At 31.2% G+C, this 21,291-nt stretch overlaps 2 protein-coding genes across 3 annotated transcripts; both read left to right on the top strand.

Annotated features, from left to right (window-relative positions):
• Positions 1-259: 259 nt before the first annotated feature.
• Positions 260-3,905, top strand: LOC124938812 (plant intracellular Ras-group-related LRR protein 4-like). 2 transcript variants are annotated; one of them, XM_047479327.1, is made up of 5 exons: positions 265-465; positions 696-1,337; positions 1,654-2,567; positions 2,673-2,836; positions 3,655-3,905. In XM_047479327.1, the coding sequence occupies exons 2-4, from the start codon at positions 707-709 to the stop codon at positions 2,823-2,825; spliced, it is 1,698 nt and encodes a 565-aa protein (XP_047335283.1). In that variant the 5' UTR covers positions 265-465; positions 696-706; the 3' UTR covers positions 2,826-2,836; positions 3,655-3,905. The 2 variants fall into 2 exon arrangements, with proteins under 2 accessions (XP_047335284.1, XP_047335283.1); XM_047479328.1 differs by lacking the exon at positions 3,655-3,905 and having other exon boundaries at positions 260-465; positions 1,654-2,559; positions 2,673-2,828.
• A 5,427-nt stretch (positions 3,906-9,332) lies between these two features.
• On the top strand, positions 9,333-13,110 carry LOC124940466 (eukaryotic translation initiation factor 6-2-like). Its single transcript, XM_047480988.1, has 8 exons — positions 9,333-9,479; positions 9,620-9,674; positions 9,784-9,880; positions 9,956-10,041; positions 10,112-10,156; positions 11,090-11,220; positions 11,728-11,838; positions 12,662-13,110. Exons 2-8 carry the CDS (start codon positions 9,665-9,667, stop codon positions 12,917-12,919), a joined length of 738 nt encoding a protein of 245 aa, XP_047336944.1. The 5' UTR covers positions 9,333-9,479; positions 9,620-9,664; the 3' UTR covers positions 12,920-13,110.
• Positions 13,111-21,291: the final 8,181 nt, after the last annotated feature.

The following is a 21,291-nucleotide window of genomic DNA, read 5'->3' as shown; positions in this document are numbered from 1 at the left end:
TTTATTAAATTTTAATTTTAAACACAATAAAGTATCTTATCATAAAAATCTCATATAACCCATAATTTTATCAAACAAAAAGACTCAAAATAATTTAAAAAAACTCAAGATGAAACTAGCTTTGAGTTATTTAGACCTTAATCCAAACATTAATTTTTACTGCTTGATGAAAACCATTTCTTACCATTGAAGTAAAGAAAAAGGATAAGAAGAGAAAAGAAAAGAAGAAACAGATAAAATGTATTTCCAGCGGGATATATAACAATGGACAAGGACAGCGAGCCGCCATTCAACTTTTAGCTGGACTTTGCTATGCTGGGGCTTTGGAGGACCCCTCCATCTCCATAAACAAACTATATACTTAATACTATCATCATCATCATCATCAGCAGAACAACAACAACAACAACAAGAAGAAAACCCATTCTTCTTCTTGATCCACTTTTGGTTTCATCAACAAACAAGGTGTGAACTTTTCATTCCCCCCCTTCCCCTTTTCATCAATTTTCCCTTTTTAGTAGTTGTTCACTAGTTAAACTCACTGCAACTGCCTCAATTTGAGCAATGTTACTACTGCATGATGCTTCTACAGCGTTGACGGACCCGATTCGACCTTTCTTTCCTTCCTTTACCTCACAAATGCCGTGATTTTCATTTCTTCTCACATATTTGTTCATTTTTCCCCGTTTTATTAGGTGGGTTACTCATGGATTATCTCTTTCTCAAATCCACTAACGAAGTGGTGCAAGAAATTATGAGAATTCACAGATCTCTACCTCCGAGACCCGGGATTGAAGAGGTGGAGGCGGCTAAAACTTTGATCCGTAATGTTGACAACGAAGATCAAGCGAGGCTTGAATCTATCTCGAAGCAGAAGAAGGGTGTTGAGATTGCAGAAGAGCTTTTCATGATTTTACTGGAGTTGCAAAAGAATTGGGTGTATTTTCAGAGTAGAGAGCAAAAAAGAGATGCAATAAAAGTACTCGACTTTGAGAATGCACACCAACTGTTCGACGAAATGATTCAGAGAGCATCTAATTGTATTTCTCCTGAATCTGCTTCGGATTCTTCTACATCATTGGTTTCTTCTAATCGTTTGTCCTTGACAAATTCTGCTTCCTTCTCTGCCGGTAGCATCAATTCACCGGCTGCAATAACTATCTCCAATTCAGCCTTGTTCTATGAAAACGCACCTCCCAGAAAGGTTGAATTAGTAAGCAGAGACGATACCTATTTGAAGCCAAGCAAACCCTCATTTTATGGTAGTAAAATCCAGCCTGCCGACGTTCCCCCACCTCAGATTGTCGACTCTTCTCTAAGAGCAACGAGCTTCTCAGGTTAGTGAACTGTTAATGATTTTTTATTTTTTTGCTTTTCTGAGAAAACCAGGAATCTATTATTTGAATAGAAGTATTCAACTTCTTCATTATTCAATTCATTTTTGAATGATCAAACCCTCATCTATTCTTGCTCTGAAATATTCTTCAAAATTTCATAAACTAAGCTGAAAATGTACATTTCTATAGATTTGAAAAGAAGCTCTTGCCCTTAGTTCTCGTAATATCCATTATATGTATTGTTCTATTCTATGGGAGCATCATTAATAAGATTTGATTTTGTTCTTCGTGTGATCTTGACCTGGAATTCTTATAGGCCAAGATGGTGAAAAGTTGAGCTTAATCAAGTTAGCTAGTTTGATTGAGGTGTCCTCCAAGAAGGGTATTCGAGAACTCAACCTTCAGAACAAACTGATGGACCAAATCGAGTGGCTGCCTGATTCGGTTGGAAAACTATCGAGTTTAATCACATTTAATCTGTCTGAGAATCGGCTCCTGGTTTTACCTGCCACAATAGGTGGCCTCTTATCGCTCAAGAAATTGGATCTACATTCAAACAGGATCAGCGAGCTTCCAGGATCATTTTTTGATCTCATTAACCTTATATCTCTTGACCTGAGAGGAAACCAGTTATCGTCACTTCCTCAGACAATTGGAAGATTGGTTAACCTTGAGGAGCTAGATTTAAGCTCCAATAGAATCTCTTCCCTTCCCGAAACAATCGGAGCTCTAACAAATTTGAAGATACTAAATATCGAGACAAATAACATTGAAGAAATCCCACATGCCATTGGCCAGTGTTTGTCGTTAAAGGAGCTTCTCGCGGACTATAACCGTCTTAAAGCACTTCCGGAAGCAGTTGGGCGAATCGGGTCTCTCGAGATTCTTTCGGTTCGTTATAACAACGTAAGACAACTACCAACCACAATGTCGTCATTATCGAGCCTGAAAGAGCTTAACGTGAGCTTCAACGAGCTCGAGTCTGTACCAGAGAGCTTGTGTTTTGCCACGACACTAGTGAAGATAAACGTAAGCAATAACTTTGCTGATTTACGATCACTGCCACGATCAATCGGGAATCTCGAGATGCTGGAAGATTTGGATGTGAGTAATAACCAGATAAGGTTTCTTCCTGAATCGTTTAGAATGTTGTCTCAATTACGGAGGCTGAATGTGGAAGGCAATCCTTTGGAACTTCCACCTATGGAGATTGCGGGAAAAGGTGCGCAGGTAATCATTCTTACACGTGCAATCGAGAATTTATTGATCTTTCAATTGGTCATTAAGTAATGGGATGCTAACCAGTTTTATTTAATGGATGAACTTTGTATAAAGGCTGTTGTTCAGTATATGGCTGAGCTTGTGGCCAAAAGAGACGAGAAGCCACAGTTGGTTAAGAAGAAGGTGTCGTGGTTTCAGAGATGTTTCTTCTCTTCGAAGTCCTCTGACAAGAGAAAATATAATGGAGGGGACATTGTTAAAGCATGACAAGCGGCTCGGTAAGTTTCCTTCCTTACTTCTCCATAAAATTAACTCTAGATTTCATTATTGGTGCCTTGTATGCAATTTGATGTTTACTTGCTAGAAGTAAAGGATCTATTCAACATGATGTATTTGTTTAAGAATATGTCCATATTAGGGTTTGTATTTAGGGGTGAGCAATTCTAGGGTAAACCCGAATTCCAACCCGGACTGAACAACCTTATGTTTGGTTTGGCCGGAATTGGAACTGGGGTTCAATTCCAAATTTTGTGTTAGTTTGATGACTTAAAAATAGGAAATTATAATTCTACTGAAACTGAAACCACTAAAGGTAGTTCAGGTGAAGATAGTCTAATTGAATTTCCACTCAGACCCCCACTAGTTGAAGTGGGGGTCATGATTTTGGAGGGTCGTGCTTGCATCTTCCAAATAATAAACCCTGTTTCAAAAAATAATGAAATTGAATGGATACAATTTTTTGGTTTCATTTTATCTTACCCAATTTCAGAATTGAAATTCTAATTCCAATTCCAAACAGTCTTTTTGGTAGACAAAAAGAACACTTTTACCCTAACTACTTGAACTAAGTTTAAGGTTGGACTAGTGGTTAGTCTTATACACTCGTAGTCTTGGGGTCTTTATTGTTTGATTTATCTGTAGTCTTTATATAGACACGAATTCGAGTGTGATTAGGCCAGGTTTATTGCTGCAACTATTCGATAATTATAAGATATAAGATCTAATTTACAGAAGAAACATGTGCAGTTCGAACATGGCATTTTTTTTCAGCTGAATTATGTGCTTCCAGAGTTCTAACATGGGTTTTTTTATTCAGCTGAAATATGTTCTTGGATAGTTGGAGAAGAAGGTGATGTACGACTCTTCAGGTTTGATCTTGCATAACACGATCATTGTAGATTTTATTTTCCATATCCTTTTTTGTATTTAATTTTTTTTTTTTGTGAATCAATGTTGTTGGATGCTATGTGCAATTTGTTTCAGTTGTCCCTTAGAAGTGTAGAAAGATGTATGATTTACTGATGATATACCTCTATATGATAATATGATCATGATGTATTCTTTTTAGGTCAAAAGTTTAAATTGGTTACTAGACCATAAACTTTTCTAGAATGATAGTTTTTCTTTTTTCTTCTTGAAATAAGATGTAACTTCATCTCCACCATTTGAAGAATTGCCTGTTTTGGGTTAAGTTGTGGGATCAAATTGTAATTAACCTGATTTATCAGGGACTTGAATATATAGTTTGAGATTGTGAAGAAAAAAAAATCTACTTAATAATTTATTAGTATAGGAAACTAATGTAGTAGGTATTTCTTATTTATATAGTAGTATTTTTGTTGCTTAAATTACAACTAATAATACAATAATGTCTATATATATAATAAATTAAGATTACACCAGGGTTGGACAACTAATTTCAATCTGGCCATGTGGACATTAATGTTATTTAACTTCAAAAATAATATTTACGAGAATTTGTGTAACTTTTATATTTTTAAGCTTTTTAAGTAGAGAAAATTAATATTGATTTAAATCAAAATAATATGTATGACTTTCAAAGAATAATTAATGGGACATATGACATTGAAAAGTTTAGATTTAATTAAAGTGAATACCTGAGCATTTTTTTTTTCTTTTAAACGACTTACCAAGTCATTATATAAATAAATTCCAAAAACAAATGGTAAATAGACACAAATATTTACTTCTACTTTTATGATTATGATACTATATAGACAAAATAAATGATATATTCAGCACTTTTATACTTCACCTACTTGATTTGATAAGATATCATTTCTCATAGGCAAATTAAAACGTGTTTGATTTTATTTATATTGGTAGCTAATTCGTTAAAAGTGTTAATCTTAGACCAAATATACAAATTATTTTATAATAACGACTTATTGGTGTTTTATAAACCAAATTAAATTATTCATTGGCGTAAAATTAAACTTCCATTTTTAACGACTAGTATTAAGAAAAATTTAGGTAAATAGAATGTATGAAGTGAAAACGAATTTAAGCATTACTCTACAATAAAATTAGACAAGATGGTAGCTAATTACATATAATGTACACATTTTGTGAATCTCATTAATGATGTTATTAAATTCAAATAGATTTAATTAAGTATCATAATGTTTGATTTATAGATATCATGCAACATATGCTTAATTTTACAGATGATTAACTAATCAACGCTTATTTGAGAGGTGTTCTAGAGGAAATCGAATTGCAAAGGTGTTCTAGAAGAAATCGCTAACCTAATGAGACCGAAATATATTTGAGAATATGAGTATGGCTGGCTGAGCCTACTTATACCGTTCTTAATCATAAAGCAAAATTTGGTTAACTAAGAATTGTCTTTTGTTACCAACTCGATTCTCGTTCTTTCATAAATTTTCATTATATTGTAAATTTTCAGTCTCTCCAACTGTTTCGCAATCGTTGCTCTCTTCTTCCAGTCATTGTACATATAATAAAAATCTTTTCAGGATCAATAATTTGCTCTTTTGCAACTTCTCTATCATTTGTGGAACAATTATCCACACTATTTAGTGAATAATTTTGTGTCAATGTTCCTGGGCATCAAGCAATTTAATAAAATTTGAGCAAGATTTTAATGAACCTACAAATAAAACAAAAATTTATTCAAATTTACAATATTAAGTATTGTCAATCAAATGTGTTGTAACAATATGTATCTGTTTTTGGTTGTTATTTATCCACATATCATATGGTATGACAACTATGTTGTGATTGTTGTCAATCATAATAGTTTTCCACTTTTCATATTCACATATTTTGAATGTCACTCAAAATATTTTTTGATGTAACATTGAATAATGGTTGTAAAAACTTAATATTTTCTACAAGTCAATATGATCTACCATGGAAAATGAATATTCATTCATAACAATAATGTTTGTTAATTCTCTTTTTAACATTTTAATCAAATATGTATTTCTAATAGTTTGTTTATCATATTTTCTTTGTCAATACTTGTTGCCTTAAATTGCTGGGAGTCCTCTTGAACGACAATATGAAAATGACATTTAAGTGATTGATTATATTTTTTTATTCACATCCGAGCAACTTCAAGTAATAGTTGCATCTTGCATTTTTAGATTGACTCTTTAATCTCAAAATTGTTTCAAACTTTTGTCTTTTTCGAACCTCCAAAAATAAATGATTCACGTGGTGTTATATTTGAATTATTTATCTAGAATTCAATTGATTAAATTAAAGTAATTTCTTGCTTGAATTGAAAGTATTACTACCATTTCATGAAATTTCAACAAACACATTAATCAAACTACTCTATTTTGAATTGATTTTTGATATGGTTTGCATGGATGGAAATGTAGTGAACTTTACATTAAATGTGATTTTTGTTAGAGCTCTTATATTGACAAAATCAAGTTTGATTGAATGATTTGATCTTAAATCACTTGAGAAGCCGAAAAAGTCGGATTGATTATATAAACTTTTAAGTAAATAGCCGCCAATAACCAATAATGCTCAATTTTTTATTTACTAAGTACCTCATTAAAAATAGTTACTATATAATATTATCTAAACTTCAATAACATACTATTTCATGACCTGCACAGGGACGGACCTAGAATTTCGAACTAGGTGGGTTTGAAAAAAATTTAAGATGAGCTTAATATAATAACGATTTTTTTTAAAAAAAAATAAGTATATAAAAGTAAAGTTTTACCATTTTTTTAATAATTAGATAAAAAAACAATGTGTTATATTAAAAAAAATTAAAGAAATTAAAGGTAATGTTTTATTTCTATCGTAAAAAAAAATAAATCAAAGTGGACTTCGGCCCACCCGAACCCCTACATAAATTCGTCCTTTAACCTGCCTAACATATTATATACGCTTTAATAATATAATTTTGGGTTTAAATAACTTACTATAACTTTCAGAGTTTAAGACAATGTAAGACTTGACTTTCCAGTTTGGAGACCGGACTATAAAGGTGGGAGTCCGTTTAGTGGAGTAGTGTAAACGGTAACGATGGAAGATGGAAGAGAGAAACGTGAAAAAAGTAGAATTTATATTTTCAAAATTATGTGTTCAAATTTTCACAAACAATTGCACAAATATGGTTTATATAAAAACTTTTCGAAGAGAACAATAAGGAGTACAAACTAGGCTTAGAAGATTAAAAAAAAGTATGGTTTTGAATTGATAAAATTTTAATTAAAAAGATATTAATTACCCAAAAATAGCAAAATTATGATTATTATATGTACATCATGATTTTATCTTTTAAAATAGTTTTTTTTAATTGTATATTTAAAAATATATATTATATCTGTTTGAATTAGTATAAAGGTATGTTTAGATGAGTGAAATAGAAATTGACATTAAATTACCACTAATATAAAAAGGGGTATTAGTAAGCGCTAATATCGTTACTGAAAGCCCAAAATGTCTTTACTGATAATTTTATGTAACGACTTATAGTGCCATTACTATTCGATATCGAAACAAACGTTATTGATGTTAAAAGCGTCAGTAACAACATTATAGAGTCGTTACTGAGACGCATATTAGTAATGAATATGCGTATTAAGGGTTTTTCCAATGGTAATATCGTTACTGATATAGATATAATAACGACTCTCCCAAAGGCAATATCGTTACTAATATCGTTATTTCAGTAACAACTCTCTTTTTGTAATGATGTTACTGATATGTAATTATATATTCCGTTTTTTTTTCGTATTATTAATATTTGACAATGTAAATAATATTAAATAGTTGTTTTGTCAAAAACATTTATATAAGTAAAAACACTAATTCAAACAATATTCAATCATCTCAATACACATAAAGTAAAAAAACGGAGTAACATGGATAATATCATGGTCATTTGCTCCCTCATCTCAATAATCTAATTTCGCATTTGGTCACGCTCTACTCGTGACTATTGTCTCTCAGCCTCACGCTCTATTTGTGATTGATGTCTCTCAGCCTCACGCTTTATCTGTGATTGTGACTGTTGTATATAATTCAATTCTTTGTTTGAAAAATTATAGAATTGTAATTCAATTTATTCCTATGTTTGAAATAAAAATACAATAAAAATAAATGGCCGAAATAACAAAGTGGGGCTTCTTATTGGGGACTAATTACAATTTGAGACATCTTCTTTTGAACCTCACAATTTGGGGTTTCTTATGGGAGGTCAATTACAATTTGGAACCTCTTTTTACGAACCTCATAATTTGGGCCTTTTTATTGGGGCCAATTATAAATTGGGACATCTACTTTCGAGCCTCACAATTTGGGGCTCCGCATTATCAAAAAATGTGTTACATGACTTTTATAATTAAAAAATTAATAGTGACGCATAATTCTAAATGCCCTAAGTCTGACTCAAATTTATTTCATCGTTAGGTGAAGAGGAAGAGAGTTATGGTAAGGTTAGGTAGTCGAGCAATGCAAGGTGAATGATAGGGGAGTCAAACTAGGGTGAAAGGGATGAAGTGAATGATGAAGTTTAATTTGAGATGGGATGAATTTAGGGTTTTTCTTTTTCATTTTTTTTAATGAACTAAAATTTATTTTAAAAAATAGGTGATATTTAAAAGTACATGTCACTATTAATTTTTTAATTATAAAGACCACGAAATATTTTTTTTTGAAAGACGTCCATGTTCGTTATAACAAACTCCAATTTTGTACAAACTTAACAATACGAAGCCTAAATTGTGAGGTTTGTATAAAAATGTCCTAAATTGCAATGACCCTAATATGAAGCCTCAAATTGTGAAATTCGAAAGAAGATAACTTCAATTACAATTAACCCCAATAAGGAGTCTCAAATTGTAAAGTTTAAAAGAAAATATCCCGAATTGCAATTGGTCCTAATAAGAAGCTCTACTTTGTTATTTCAGCTAAAGTAATTTAAATATATTTTATCTATATTATTAATTTATTTGTTTTTACAACATATTAGGATAACTAAGTATTAATTTTTTTTTATAAATTGATTCTCATGAAGAAAAATATAATAATATATTTTTGTTTAAAAAAACATAAAAAATTAAAATTACAGCTAAGGGAATTATAAAAATATATTATCTTAAATTCTATTAAAATTCTCATTCTAATTTCAAACCTTAAAATCCAATTCTTATAACACATTATTTTTTAAATATGATTATTGATTTGTCAGTTAACTCTACTATATAATTTATAATTATAATATTTATTTATATATAATAGTTATTTAAATTTGAATACATCCAATATAACAGTTAACTCTACTATATAATTTATAATTATAATATTTATTTATATATAATAGTTATGTTATTGTTTAATAAAAAAAGTAAATACATAGTATTTAATTTTATTTATTTTACTAAAATGATTAGGATTTGTTAAATAAATAATAAACTGAATATTAATTTAAAAATGAGTGGTGATTGGTAGTTTAAGATATTTGTTAATAGAAGAAGTTCAAGTAGGGTTCCCTCCCCTTCCTTAGCCGCTAGGGTTTAAAACTTTGCTCTCTCTCAAACACTTCTCCTTGCTCGAGCCGACGCATATATCTTTGTAAGATAACTTCACATACAGAAAATTACCAGCTTCAGGATCAATTTCTAGGTATACCTTCTCTCTTTCTTCAATATCTAGTGTTCTTATCAGATCAACAACTGTTAAACCATAGCAGTTGATCTTGGATTACGAATCAATTGATAACTTTTCCTTACTTTTATTTATGGGTTCGTCTCTTCCCTTCACAGGTTCATTTACCCAGTTATTATCAGAACTACCCATCTTCTCTCGTTATGGCGACTAGTAAGTTCTTATTTCTTGTTCATACTGGGTATCTTTTGTTTAAGTTCAAAGTTTCCAGTTCGTTATACCCAGAAAATTTCTGGAAACTTTATGGATGGGTTTTGTGCAGGACTTCAATTTGAGAATTCATGTGAAATTGGTGTTTTTTCAAAGCTGACAAATGCGTATTGCCTTGTTGCAATTGGTGGTTCAGAAAATTTCTACAGGTTTGTTTCCAAAATTTCCATACCATCAGTATGGAGAGGATAAAGTTATAATTTACCTGTTGTTTTTGTGTGCAGTGTGTTTGAGACCGATTTGGCAGATGTTATTCCTGTGGTTAAGACTTCTATTGGTGGTACTAGGATTATTGGACGGTTATGTGCTGGTATGTATATTAAAGTCTACAATGGAGTTATTAGTAGTTGTATGACTAAGTTTAATTTGTTTAATTTCAGGAAACAAAAATGGGCTTCTTTTGCCTCATACCACCACAGACCAAGGTATGCTGTAATATCATGTTTCAATCTTCTGATTAATGAAAGGAAAAGAAATATCGTGATAGGAATATTGATGCAATCCTAGGGTTAGCTTGATGCATTTGGTATTTTGGGAGTTGAATTATCTGTTCACATATCTGGGTACCATAAGTTGACATGTGATTTGTGAATGAATCCGGCTTGCATAACTGCATCTTTGATATGTTGCTGACAAGATAGAAAATATATACCTCCCCTTGCTTTCTCTCCTGAGCTTCCAGCTTGTTCTTCTAGCTGTATGGAAATTCTATTGGCTATATTTGGATGGATGTACTTTTTGAATTATAGTTTTATAAGAATTGAAATTGAATTACACTTGAATTCTATGCTTGAAAACTTATAATTCCTAAGAAATTTCATTTAGTCTTCTTTTATTCTTCATTAAATTAATAAATACAAATCCAAAATATTTTATTGGGATTTCAAAGTATTCTTGGCGTGTTGGACTGAGGTTTTAACAAGCGGAACACACATCGAAAAAGTGTTAGCCTGGCACATGGCCTGGTGAACCGAAACCCTATCGAAACATAATGATATTAAAACTATGTCTGTCCAACTCAAGTCCCTAGTATACCAAACCCTAAATAGGACATACCAACATAAAGATTACAATGAATTGGAATTGCATTTTTTTAGTGAAAATGGTGGAATTCCAGTTATAATTTCTTAGTTAAATCATTAAACAAACAACAAAATTAGAATTGTCCTCCTAATTCTAAACATAGCCTTTGTATCTTTTGGGATGGTAATTATTTAGTTTTGTTCTTGGTTCTTTGGCTTTCTACAATGAATTTTCTGGAGAATAGCATGTTCAACATGTTTGTGTCTATGTCATTTACAAACCGAATCTGCTGATTTTTCTGGGATTTATATGTGTGTTTTTACTGTCTTTTGAAGAACTTCAACACCTGAAGAACAGTTTACCTGATCAAGTTGTGGTGCAACGGATAGACGAGAGGCTTTCTGCTCTCGGAAATTGCATAGCATGCAATGATTATGTTGCTCTTACACACCCTGATCTTGACAAGGTGGCCTGCCTTTACTTTTTGGGTTTATTACTTCTCGTGATATTCAATCTTATTTAATGTTATTTGAGGAATAGCTTCATAGAGAATGGAAAAACTATTTTGTCACAATCTCTAGCACAATGGAGGAAAATTAATGTATCTGTGATAACTAGATGGTGCCGCTGAGTTTGGGACAATGTGAAACCTCTTCTTTTATTTAACTTCATGATCATGATCTAGATTATTCTGTACTTATTGATTTATTGGGTATAAAATTTATTTTTGAATCATTCTCCAGATTATTTTCTAGATCATTGTTACTTTTAGCGATAAAAAAGAGGTAGATTTTTCTGATAATGATCCATAACAAATAGTCCCAATCGTATTTTTAGCATCATTGTTAAGGCATATCTAGTTTCTTTGATGATGGATGATGATATGTAAGTAAATAATCAAGTGGTGACGTCAAATCCTTAACTGTGATGCAAACCTCTTCAACATTTATTCATTGTGACCAACTTGTTCCAGGAAACGGAGGAGATGATTGCTGATGTTCTTGGGGTTGAAGTTTTTAGGCAGACTATTGCTGGCAATATTCTTGTTGGAAGTTACTGTACCTTCACAAACAAGGGCGGCTTGGTATGTTTCTATAATTCTGATCTTTTTCTGGAAATAACAGGGTTATTCTCTGTATGAGAATTTGCACCAATTTTGTTTTTGTAAAGAAGATTAAATAATACCCCCCTTGAACAGAGCTGATGATCAAATAAATCACTGAACTTTTCTAAGGTTTTTTTAACTAGATCGAATCAAACAAGTCATTATGTAGCTGTTATGTAAGTTTTGAGAAGCTGGACCCTTATAATTCATTCACGTTTGTGCTCTCATAATGGTCATTTGATGGATTTTAGACACGTCTACATTGGAAACATTTGTGTAGCTGGATGAGATGCTAACATTTAGAAATTGAAAATTTAATTTGGTTAGTACTTCTTCTGAAATCTAAGGCTTATATATTGTACTTGGGCCTTGTTTGATCTTGGGTTATTTGCAAATAATCTTGATTTGGGTTATTGAAAATCAAGTTATTTGGGTAAAGAGACATTAGGAGTATAATATATATATATATATATTTTAAATATTGGGTATTTTGGTATTTTAATCAATGATATGAATGATGTGATAGTGGATTATTTGAATTTAATCTCAAATAAACTACATCAAACAAGGCCCTAGTTATTGATTAGTAGTCATGCAAGAGTTGCAGCCCTTGCTGCATTGTTATGTCGTATCTGGACCTGGGCTTGGCAAAAACAGCTACACTCCTAGTTACCAAACGAAATCTAACCACAAACTTTTCTTGAGTATTGATTCGGGTTTCAAACTGTTTCCAAATTGTCTTCGTGCCATAAATCACATATTCTCAAATGATAATAACAATTTTATGGCATCCATCCATCAGGTTCATCCACATACATCTATTGAAGATTTGGATGAGTTGTCAACCCTCCTCCAAGTTCCTTTGGTGGCTGGGACTGTGAACCGGGGAAGTGAAGTTGTAGCAGCTGGATTGACTGCTAATGACTGGATGGCCTTCTGTGGGTCAGACACAACTGCTACTGAACTTTCTGTTATAGAGAGTGTCTTCAAGTTGAGAGAAGCCCAGCCAAGCACCATTGTTGACGAGATGAGGAAATCACTCATCGATACTTACGTCTGAGCAAAAAAAGTGAAGTATTTCATCGATTGAGTTGGGAAAACTTTTGTTGCGGGTTTGAAAAATGATATTTGGTTTGTTTTAAGGTTTTTGTTTTTCGCTTTCTTTTTTAACTTGTGTGACTCCTACAATATTATTATACATAGTTATCTCCTTGTTTAAGTGGTTAACATAAATTAATCTCTGTTGTGTTCAATATCATTATTTACTGCATTTTCATATTAATTTAAACAAAATTATGCTTAGTTGGAAAGGCAAATTGATGGAAAATGGTTTAAAAAAGTAATTTACTTCAACATTTAAAAATTAGAAGATAATTTGGGCTTCTAATCTTAACAAAAGAATTGTTTTCACACTTAGAATTAAAGGTGTAAATTTGAAATTATTTTGAATTTTAAACATTTGAAATTACAATTCTTACATTTTAAAAAAATTATATAATTGCAATTTTAAAGTTTGATAGATCTTGATTGATTTGAAAAAATAATTTTTTTTTTCTCTTCTTACATTTTTTCTTTTTATTTTTCTAACCAATAAACGATACCACATCATTTCTTTCCCTATCCTTGGTTAGTTTATACTATCAGTTTATCCACTAAGGGATGACCACCTTTACAAAGAGATAAAAATCAACAAATGAAGAACATTATGTTTCATTTTATGTATAGGTGTCAATAAGTGAAATACATGTGAACCAGCCAAATCAGCATCACAGAAAGCGCCATGACAATCTCACTCGAATTACGGGGGCCTACACGCGCTTTCCTTCTTCGAACCTTTTGGTATGTATTGCCCCTAACTGTTGAAGGCCATAAATTGCTCGGTGGAGTTTGCAGACATAAGAAGGACGAAAACGAGGATCCTCTGTTGCCAAAAATGCCTTTAAGGGGAGTCTTCTAGCCTGATCAAACGGCCTCGCCGTTTGCCAAACTCCTCGAAAATTTCCCATCTTGGGTATATACCCGCATGGGGACTGGAAATTACACTGAGCGCAGCTAGCTACATCCGGTAGCTGGCGGTTGAGGTATCATCGAATTAACTCATATCCCTCGTTATTAAATTTGTTTGAATTTTTTTTCTAAATTAGAGGAACTTAAGTTAATATATACCGTTTATTTTATGAAAGACACTAATACAAAAATATAAAACTATTATTTTTAAATTTGTTAACATATTTCAACTAAATTCAATTCAAAATAATTTCAGGATCAATCGGGACAAGAAAAAAAACATTAGTTTAAAAACACACTCATGTGATAAGTTGGAATAGTTCAGAATTCATATGATCGATTTAATAATTGAGCACTTTCTTCAAGTTGACTACTCATATTAGATATTTTCAATGTATAATGTCATTTATTTATTTAATCTTTAAAAGAAAAAAAACACATGTGCCAATTTTTTGTGCAAAATATTAAACATTTGTTTTTGCTAAATTTTTATATTGATATAATAAATTATGAGTTTAATTTAGATTTTCTAGGCATAGTTTATTGTTATTTTTTTAAAGGATGCACCAATTTTCGTGGCATGATTTAATTTAGATTTAAAAATAAAACATTATTTAATATTGATATTTTGAGTTCACATATTTTCAAAATCAGTTTCATTCCACCTTAATATTATTTATTAAGGATCATGTAATAATTATAATGTTGTTATCCGGAAAGAGGACAAAAAAACAGCTGACAATGACAATAGACCATTGTTGCCTTGCATTAAGATTCTTTTGGTCATATGGAATCTTATTTATTTATAATCAAAATTAATTTGTATTATAGATTTGATTCTAAATTACAACACATCAACAAACAAGGGATTTAATTGAGAGACATTTCAATGCACACAAACAAAATAATCAAATGAAAGTTAAAATCCAACATTCAAGCACTCCCAATTAATTCCAAGTTTAATCCAAAACAACAAAAGCTTTTTCTAACTTGGAAACATAAAAGTGAGCCGGTCAAGTAACTTCCGACTAGGGCTGCCAACGAGTCAAGGGGAGCTCAAACCAGCTTGAGCTCGACTCGAATAAGTATTTATTAGTTCAACTATAAATATGAGATCGAACTCGACTTAATATTTACCTAAAATCTCGACTCGACTCGAAAAATTTAAACTAAAATTAAAATTTTAAATATTTACAATTTATTTGAAATTTTAGATTTTATTAAATAAAAAAATATATTATTTATTATAAGACTCGACATTGAACAATAATTATATGAGCTTGACTCGAATATTAAACGAGTCAGTTCGAGCTCGGCTCGAACTTGATCATAAATTAAACTCAAGTCGAGCTTTAATCGCAGCTCACAACTCATTTTCCGCCTTTGGAAACTTAACCAAATGCATAAATGAATGAATTAATAACATAAATAACAAGTACATGCTTAGTGGGAGGAGCCCCATCTAAATATGGCCTTAGAAAATGAATTCAACCTCATCTAAATATGCCTAAGGGACCATCCATGTAATTGGGTGGATTACACCTGGCTTCGGTTGCATTGAGGATTTAGAACATCTTCAACTTTTACAAGCAAAGAGAGACTGAACCCATTTTTTATTTTTCGATTTCTTACTATTAGTTTTGATAACAAGCTGGTATCAAGGGAATTCAAGAAGATCCAAGAAGGTCCTTATGAAGGTGAATATTAAATTCTTCAAGATCAAGAGGAGTTTAGTTTTGTTCTTAGAAGATCTTTTTGTTTATTTTCAATATTAACTATGGATCATGTATTTTTACCTATAATTAGGTGTTCAAATCTATCCCTAACAAATATTAATAATTGTAGGGTGATAACAGTTATTCTCTATTACATAAAAATACTATTTGAGTTATTTAAATATTAACTATTTTTTTTCTAATTAACTCGTTAAATCAAATTAATAAAATTATCAACAAAAGTATTAAAATATCTATAATATTTTAAAAATATTGTTCTATCATATATTAATATCATTTAAAAAGTTTAATTACACTTAAACTTAACTTTTCATTGAGAAAAGTTATTTAAATAACTGAATTTGGAACAAGACCATTATTTACATTTTTATACAACTACATCTACATCTAGAGCTTGTTTGATCTTGCTGTTTTTTTAGATTTTTTATGATTTCTATGGAAAAAATCTTATTTGATACAAAAAAGTATATTATTTGAAATTTTTATAGAATAAATTACTAAAATGTCTTTTTTATATCTAAAAGTACTCTTTAGATTGTGGTTAAAGATTTGTTTGTTTATTTTTATTTTGTTGGTATTGTACAGCAGTATGAGCATGTGATCTGATTTCCAATAAAAAAAACTAAACAATAATACTAAGTATTAAACTAAGTAGTTTGATATTTTATTGTATCTTGGGAAATATTTTTATTTGATATAAATGTGAATAATTTAGATAAAATCACAAAATGATTAATATAAATCTATTATTTAATGTTATAAAAAATAAAATGAACAGTGAATGATTATTTAAAAATAATCTTAAAATAGTCCAACAAGCTCTAACGCCTTGGTTGTTTTTTTGCTACTCGTTGTCAGGGACGGCCTATTGGCTGTGCAAGATGTGCACTTGTACATGGCCACAAAAATGTAGGGTAACCAAAAAGATTATATATATATATATATAATTAAATACATATATGATATATATTAAAAAATGAGGCTCAACTCTAGGGCCGGCTAGGTAAACTAATCCACTCCAACACCACACATGACACACCCAAGCGGCAAGCACACAATTTGTGAATTGTGACCAGCCGAAGGTTATCTCCAAAGTCCAACCCTGTCCTTTCTCCAAACTCCGACGTTCAACCATCGTCTCATCTCCACAATTGTTGGTAATCTCTACTTTTTGGATTTTAGCTTTAATCATTGCAATTTTAAAAATCAATTCATTATTCTTCTATCACAATTTATTTTATTGTCATTGTTATTTGTCAACTATATTTATTAATGTGATGAAATTTGAAATGTTAGAATGACTCCTATAACTATAAAAAAACATGAATAGGGTAGTTCCAAACGCAAAAGAATAAAGGAACGAGATAAATTTATTCAAAGTCAATCAGGGGCTATGGATAAATTTGTTTACAATAAAAGGAACGAAACACAATGTTCATGGGATATAGAGGTAGATGTAGACATTAATGTTGGTGTAAAAGAAAATGTGGAGCAATCAATGGAGACTCAAAACACCTTCTGTGGAAGATGTTGATATTGGCCTAGAAGAAAATATAGAGAATCAAATGGAGGAACCTTTTGAAGTAGATATTGATGTTAATGTAGAAGAAACTGTGGAGCCTGGTTTGGAAGGGAATGATGATATTCCCAACATCTTTGATCCTAAAAATTGGGATAATCTTTCTCCTAAATTGAGGGATTTATTGGTGAAAAAAGGTCCTCTAAGAGATGTGTTGATAGGAAAAGGTCCGAAAAATGGATCAAATAACAGACGTTTCGCATCTGAATTCTATACTATGCACTTATCAAATGGGCCGAAGCATTATCGAGATTGACTTGTGCATTGTAAGAATATCGACAGAGTATTCTGCTTCTGCTGTAAAGTCTTCAAGACCAAACGAAAACTTTCTCAGTTAGCACATGATGGAATAAGGGATTGGGGGCACCTTTCTCACAGTTTGATGCAACATGAACGAAGTTCAGACCATATAACTTTATACTTGATTTGGGTTGAGTTACGTGAACGACTAGAAACTAATCAAGTAATAGATAAAGTGTTGCAGGATCAAATCAAATTAGAGATTGAACATTGGCGAAAGGTACTACAAAGATTGTTTGCACTCGTAAAATATTTAGCTAAACAAAGCTTGACGTTTCGTGGAATTAATGAGTATTGCATCGGCTGATTCAAATTGGTAAAATTCTAGTAGAATTATATTGCATGTCGTGTCTTTGTAATAGATTTCAGACTTTTGGTCATTCCTTTTGAAGACAATGTAACAAAAGCATTTGTTATTGAAGTAAATTCAATAAGCTTTACCATAAAATTTGCCTTGATTTTTTTATATTTTTGTTGTTGTGATCTTAATTGTTGGTATGCGTAGATATTTATTTATGATATTATGTTTGTAGTTTTGGTGTTTTTCTTTTTTGGAGTACTTAGGGCCGCATTTGATATCTTGCACAAGGCCTTCAAACATATTAGGCCGGCACTGATCGTTGTCGTTGATGCGTTATTTAAAATTATTTTCAAGCAACTTATTAATGCTATTGTTATTCAAAAATATATTGAACCCTTTAAAAAGTTTGACAAATTTTAATATATTTTATTTAAACTAATTTAATCATACTTTCTATATTAAATATTACTCTACAAAATCTACACTATCTACCTAATAATGAAATTATCAACTAATTAAAATTCTAAAATGCATTCTATTTTTTTTATACTCATATATGTTTATCAAAATAACTCTAAAAATAAAGTAAAAGCTTGTTCGGGTTGAGTTTGTCGAAATAAACTTGTTTATTAAGAAAAGATTGATGGGTGTGATTTTGAGATGTTGAATATGTTTTGGTCAAAATAGTTAAAGAGTATTAATATATAATTATAATAATAAATTACTTTGGGTGACTCTCCGATTACTCCAATCGCTTAACTTTAGCTCTTGAATTATTATTTTTAAATAAATCGCCCCTCAAATGTTCAGAAAGGATCACCAATGACTCTCAAACATTCAAAAAGGTCACCAATGGCCTTTCGGTAATTTTTTTCCGTAACACATAACATCTCTAAACAAAACCCTCATTTTTTCAAAGATTTTTTACATATAAATTCTTTCCGACCGACCGCATAACATCATCTTTCTTCGTCCATAGATTTGCACCACTCTTTGTAAAGAGTAAATAGAAGCCCTAAGTTGCGATCGCTACTTATCAATTTAACTACGCGTCTTTAATCTTTTTTCTAGCTCGAGTCTTTTAGCTATCACTGAATTTATGCATGCGAAATATGTTTGAGTTCTTGAGATCGGTGCGAGAGAATGGTCTACTGGAGGGGTAAAGAGAGACGAGAGATTAAGTTCATAGTTTCAAAACAATGACTTGGGTTATTAAACCTAGAAATTATAATTTTTATTCAAATCAAGTGTACGGTAAGTACTTGATTTTTATAATACTTTGAATAACCATTCATCTCATTACACATTTATCCACTAATCCAATCGACCATTTATCTCGTTACCTTACTTTCCCTTTGGTCAAGACCATCCATCTCATTCACATATTTCAACCACCAATATAATTTCTTTCCCAATGAACCTCTCATATTACTAAATCTCGTAACCTCACTTCGAATATTTTTTTGCACCCAACCATCTCAATCTTTACTTCGGTCTACCAACAATCTCATCCACATATTTAACCATCAATATCTTTTGTTCCCAAATGAACCTCTTATTACTATTCGTGACTTTATTTCAGCCAACCAACAATTTCATCACATTTTGCCGCCAATCTAATCGACTTCCTCTTATCCCTCACTTTCACTTCGGTCAAACCCACACCAGTAAAAAACATGTTTTAACGTACATTTATATTGTCCGCATGTATTACAAAGAAACTAGATGCAAAATGTGGGTTAAATAACGTCCGAATAAAATACGGACGCTAGAAAATGTTATTATTAAAGTGAGGATATCGACCAATATTTTTTAATCATCTCATTCACATATTTTAACCACCAATATTTTTATTCCCAATTGAACACCTCATAATTATTAATCACGTGACCTCACTTCTAATATTTTGCACCAACTATCTCAACATTACTAACCCTTTTTATCTTTATTTTGACAAACTAACCATCTCATCACATTTTTTCATCAATCCAATTCACATCCCATCTTGTGACCTTACTTTCACTACGGCTAAACAATAATCTCATTAACATTTTTAACCACCAATATATTTTATTCTCAATGAATCTCTCATATTACTAATTTCATGACCTTAATTCGAGCATTTTTACCATCTAAACATCACCAACCTCTTTTACTCTTATTTTGCAAACCAACCATATCATAATCACTGACTTCTTTACCTTCACTTCTGTCAAGCAATAATATTATTCACATATTTAACTATCAATATTCTTTATTCTCCCATGGACCTCTCATTAATAGTCTCACGACTCACTTTGATCATTTTGCACTCAACCATCTTAACATTATCGATCTTTTACCTTCCACTTTGAATAACCAACTATCTCATATGGTTTCTTCATAAGAATTTTTTGTAATAATTTAAAAGTTGCGTCTGACAGGATAAAATCGAACATGGGTCTTTATTATGTATCATGAATATTTTAACTACTTAAGATTGTTGATTTATATTTATAATTTTGTGTATGAATATATGAATTATATGATTACCAGCTCAAAAAAACTCACTCAACTCACATTAAATAACTCCATTCTCTAACATTATAAAAACAAAATGTTTTTTTAGGATTTCTTCGAGAGTTCAATGGGTAGAAGGCAAGGGACCCTCTTTCCACTTTCTTATTTGTTATTGTTATGAAAGGCATGTCTAGAATGGTGTTGTATTATGAAAATACATGTGTATTTCGTGGGGTGGAGTGCGGTGCGAGACGATCTCCGTTCTCTACGTCTCACTTATTGTTTGTAGAGGACATTCTTTACATGATTCAGGTTACTAAAAGAAATTTCAAACACTTTTGTGATATTCTTTGGTTATGTGGAGTGTGTTCAAGACTGCGTGTTAATTGGAGTAAATCCGATATCTTCTTCTCTAATTCAGTTTCGTATAGGAGAAGGTTTAGACTAACATATATTTTGGGATTTAAAATTGAGGTTTTTTCGACTATGTATATCGAGCTCCCTCTAGGGGATAAAGTTTGCTCCAAAGTCTCCTGGGATCCGATCATCAGTAAGATGGAGAGGAAGCTTCTCATTTGGAAAAGTAAGATGATTTCTATGGGAGGTCGTTTAGTCCTTATCAAGAGAGATATTTCTTCAATGCTAACTTATATGATATCGTTGTTTGTTCTCCTAAAGTGTGTGGATGTGAATATGGAGAGAATTATGTGTAAATTCTTATGGGGATCGTCTAATTCCTTAATTTCTCATTTAGTGAGCTGGAAGAAGGTTAAATTAATAAAAGAGCAAGAGGGACTGAGAATTCACGATCTTGTTTCTCTTAATAAAACCTTATTATCCAAATGGTGTAGTAGATTTGAATATGAGCAAGAGAGTACTTGGACTAAATTGATTAAATATAAATATAGTTAGGATAAGTTTGGTTGGTTCAACAAGAATTTTTATAGACCTGTGGGATGCAACATTTGGGGTGATATTTATGCCATATTGAAGGTTTATCGGTAGAATTT

Source organism: Impatiens glandulifera, chromosome 5, assembly GCF_907164915.1.
Source record: "Impatiens glandulifera chromosome 5, dImpGla2.1, whole genome shotgun sequence".
Lineage (NCBI taxonomy): Eukaryota > Viridiplantae > Streptophyta > Magnoliopsida > Ericales > Balsaminaceae > Impatiens > Impatiens glandulifera.
The sequence above is the reverse complement of the archived record's forward strand: the minus strand, read 5'-3'. Positions and strand labels throughout refer to the sequence as shown.

Bases quoted from the DNA above. Each gene is read 5' to 3' on its own strand.
- LOC124938812 (XM_047479327.1), top strand. From the start codon at position 707: ATGGATTATCTCTTTCTCAAATCCACTAACGAAGTGGTGCAAGAAATT. The intron at 1,338-1,653 runs GTTAGTGAACTG...GAATTCTTATAG, and splicing joins AAGAGCAACGAGCTTCTCAG to GCCAAGATGGTGAAAAGTTG. The intron at 2,568-2,672 runs GTAATCATTCTT...CTTTGTATAAAG, and splicing joins TTGCGGGAAAAGGTGCGCAG to GCTGTTGTTCAGTATATGGC.
- LOC124940466 (XM_047480988.1), top strand. The intron at 10,042-10,111 runs GTATGTATATTA...GTTTAATTTCAG, and splicing joins TATTGGACGGTTATGTGCTG to GAAACAAAAATGGGCTTCTT. The intron at 10,157-11,089 runs GTATGCTGTAAT...TGTCTTTTGAAG, and splicing joins TCATACCACCACAGACCAAG to AACTTCAACACCTGAAGAAC.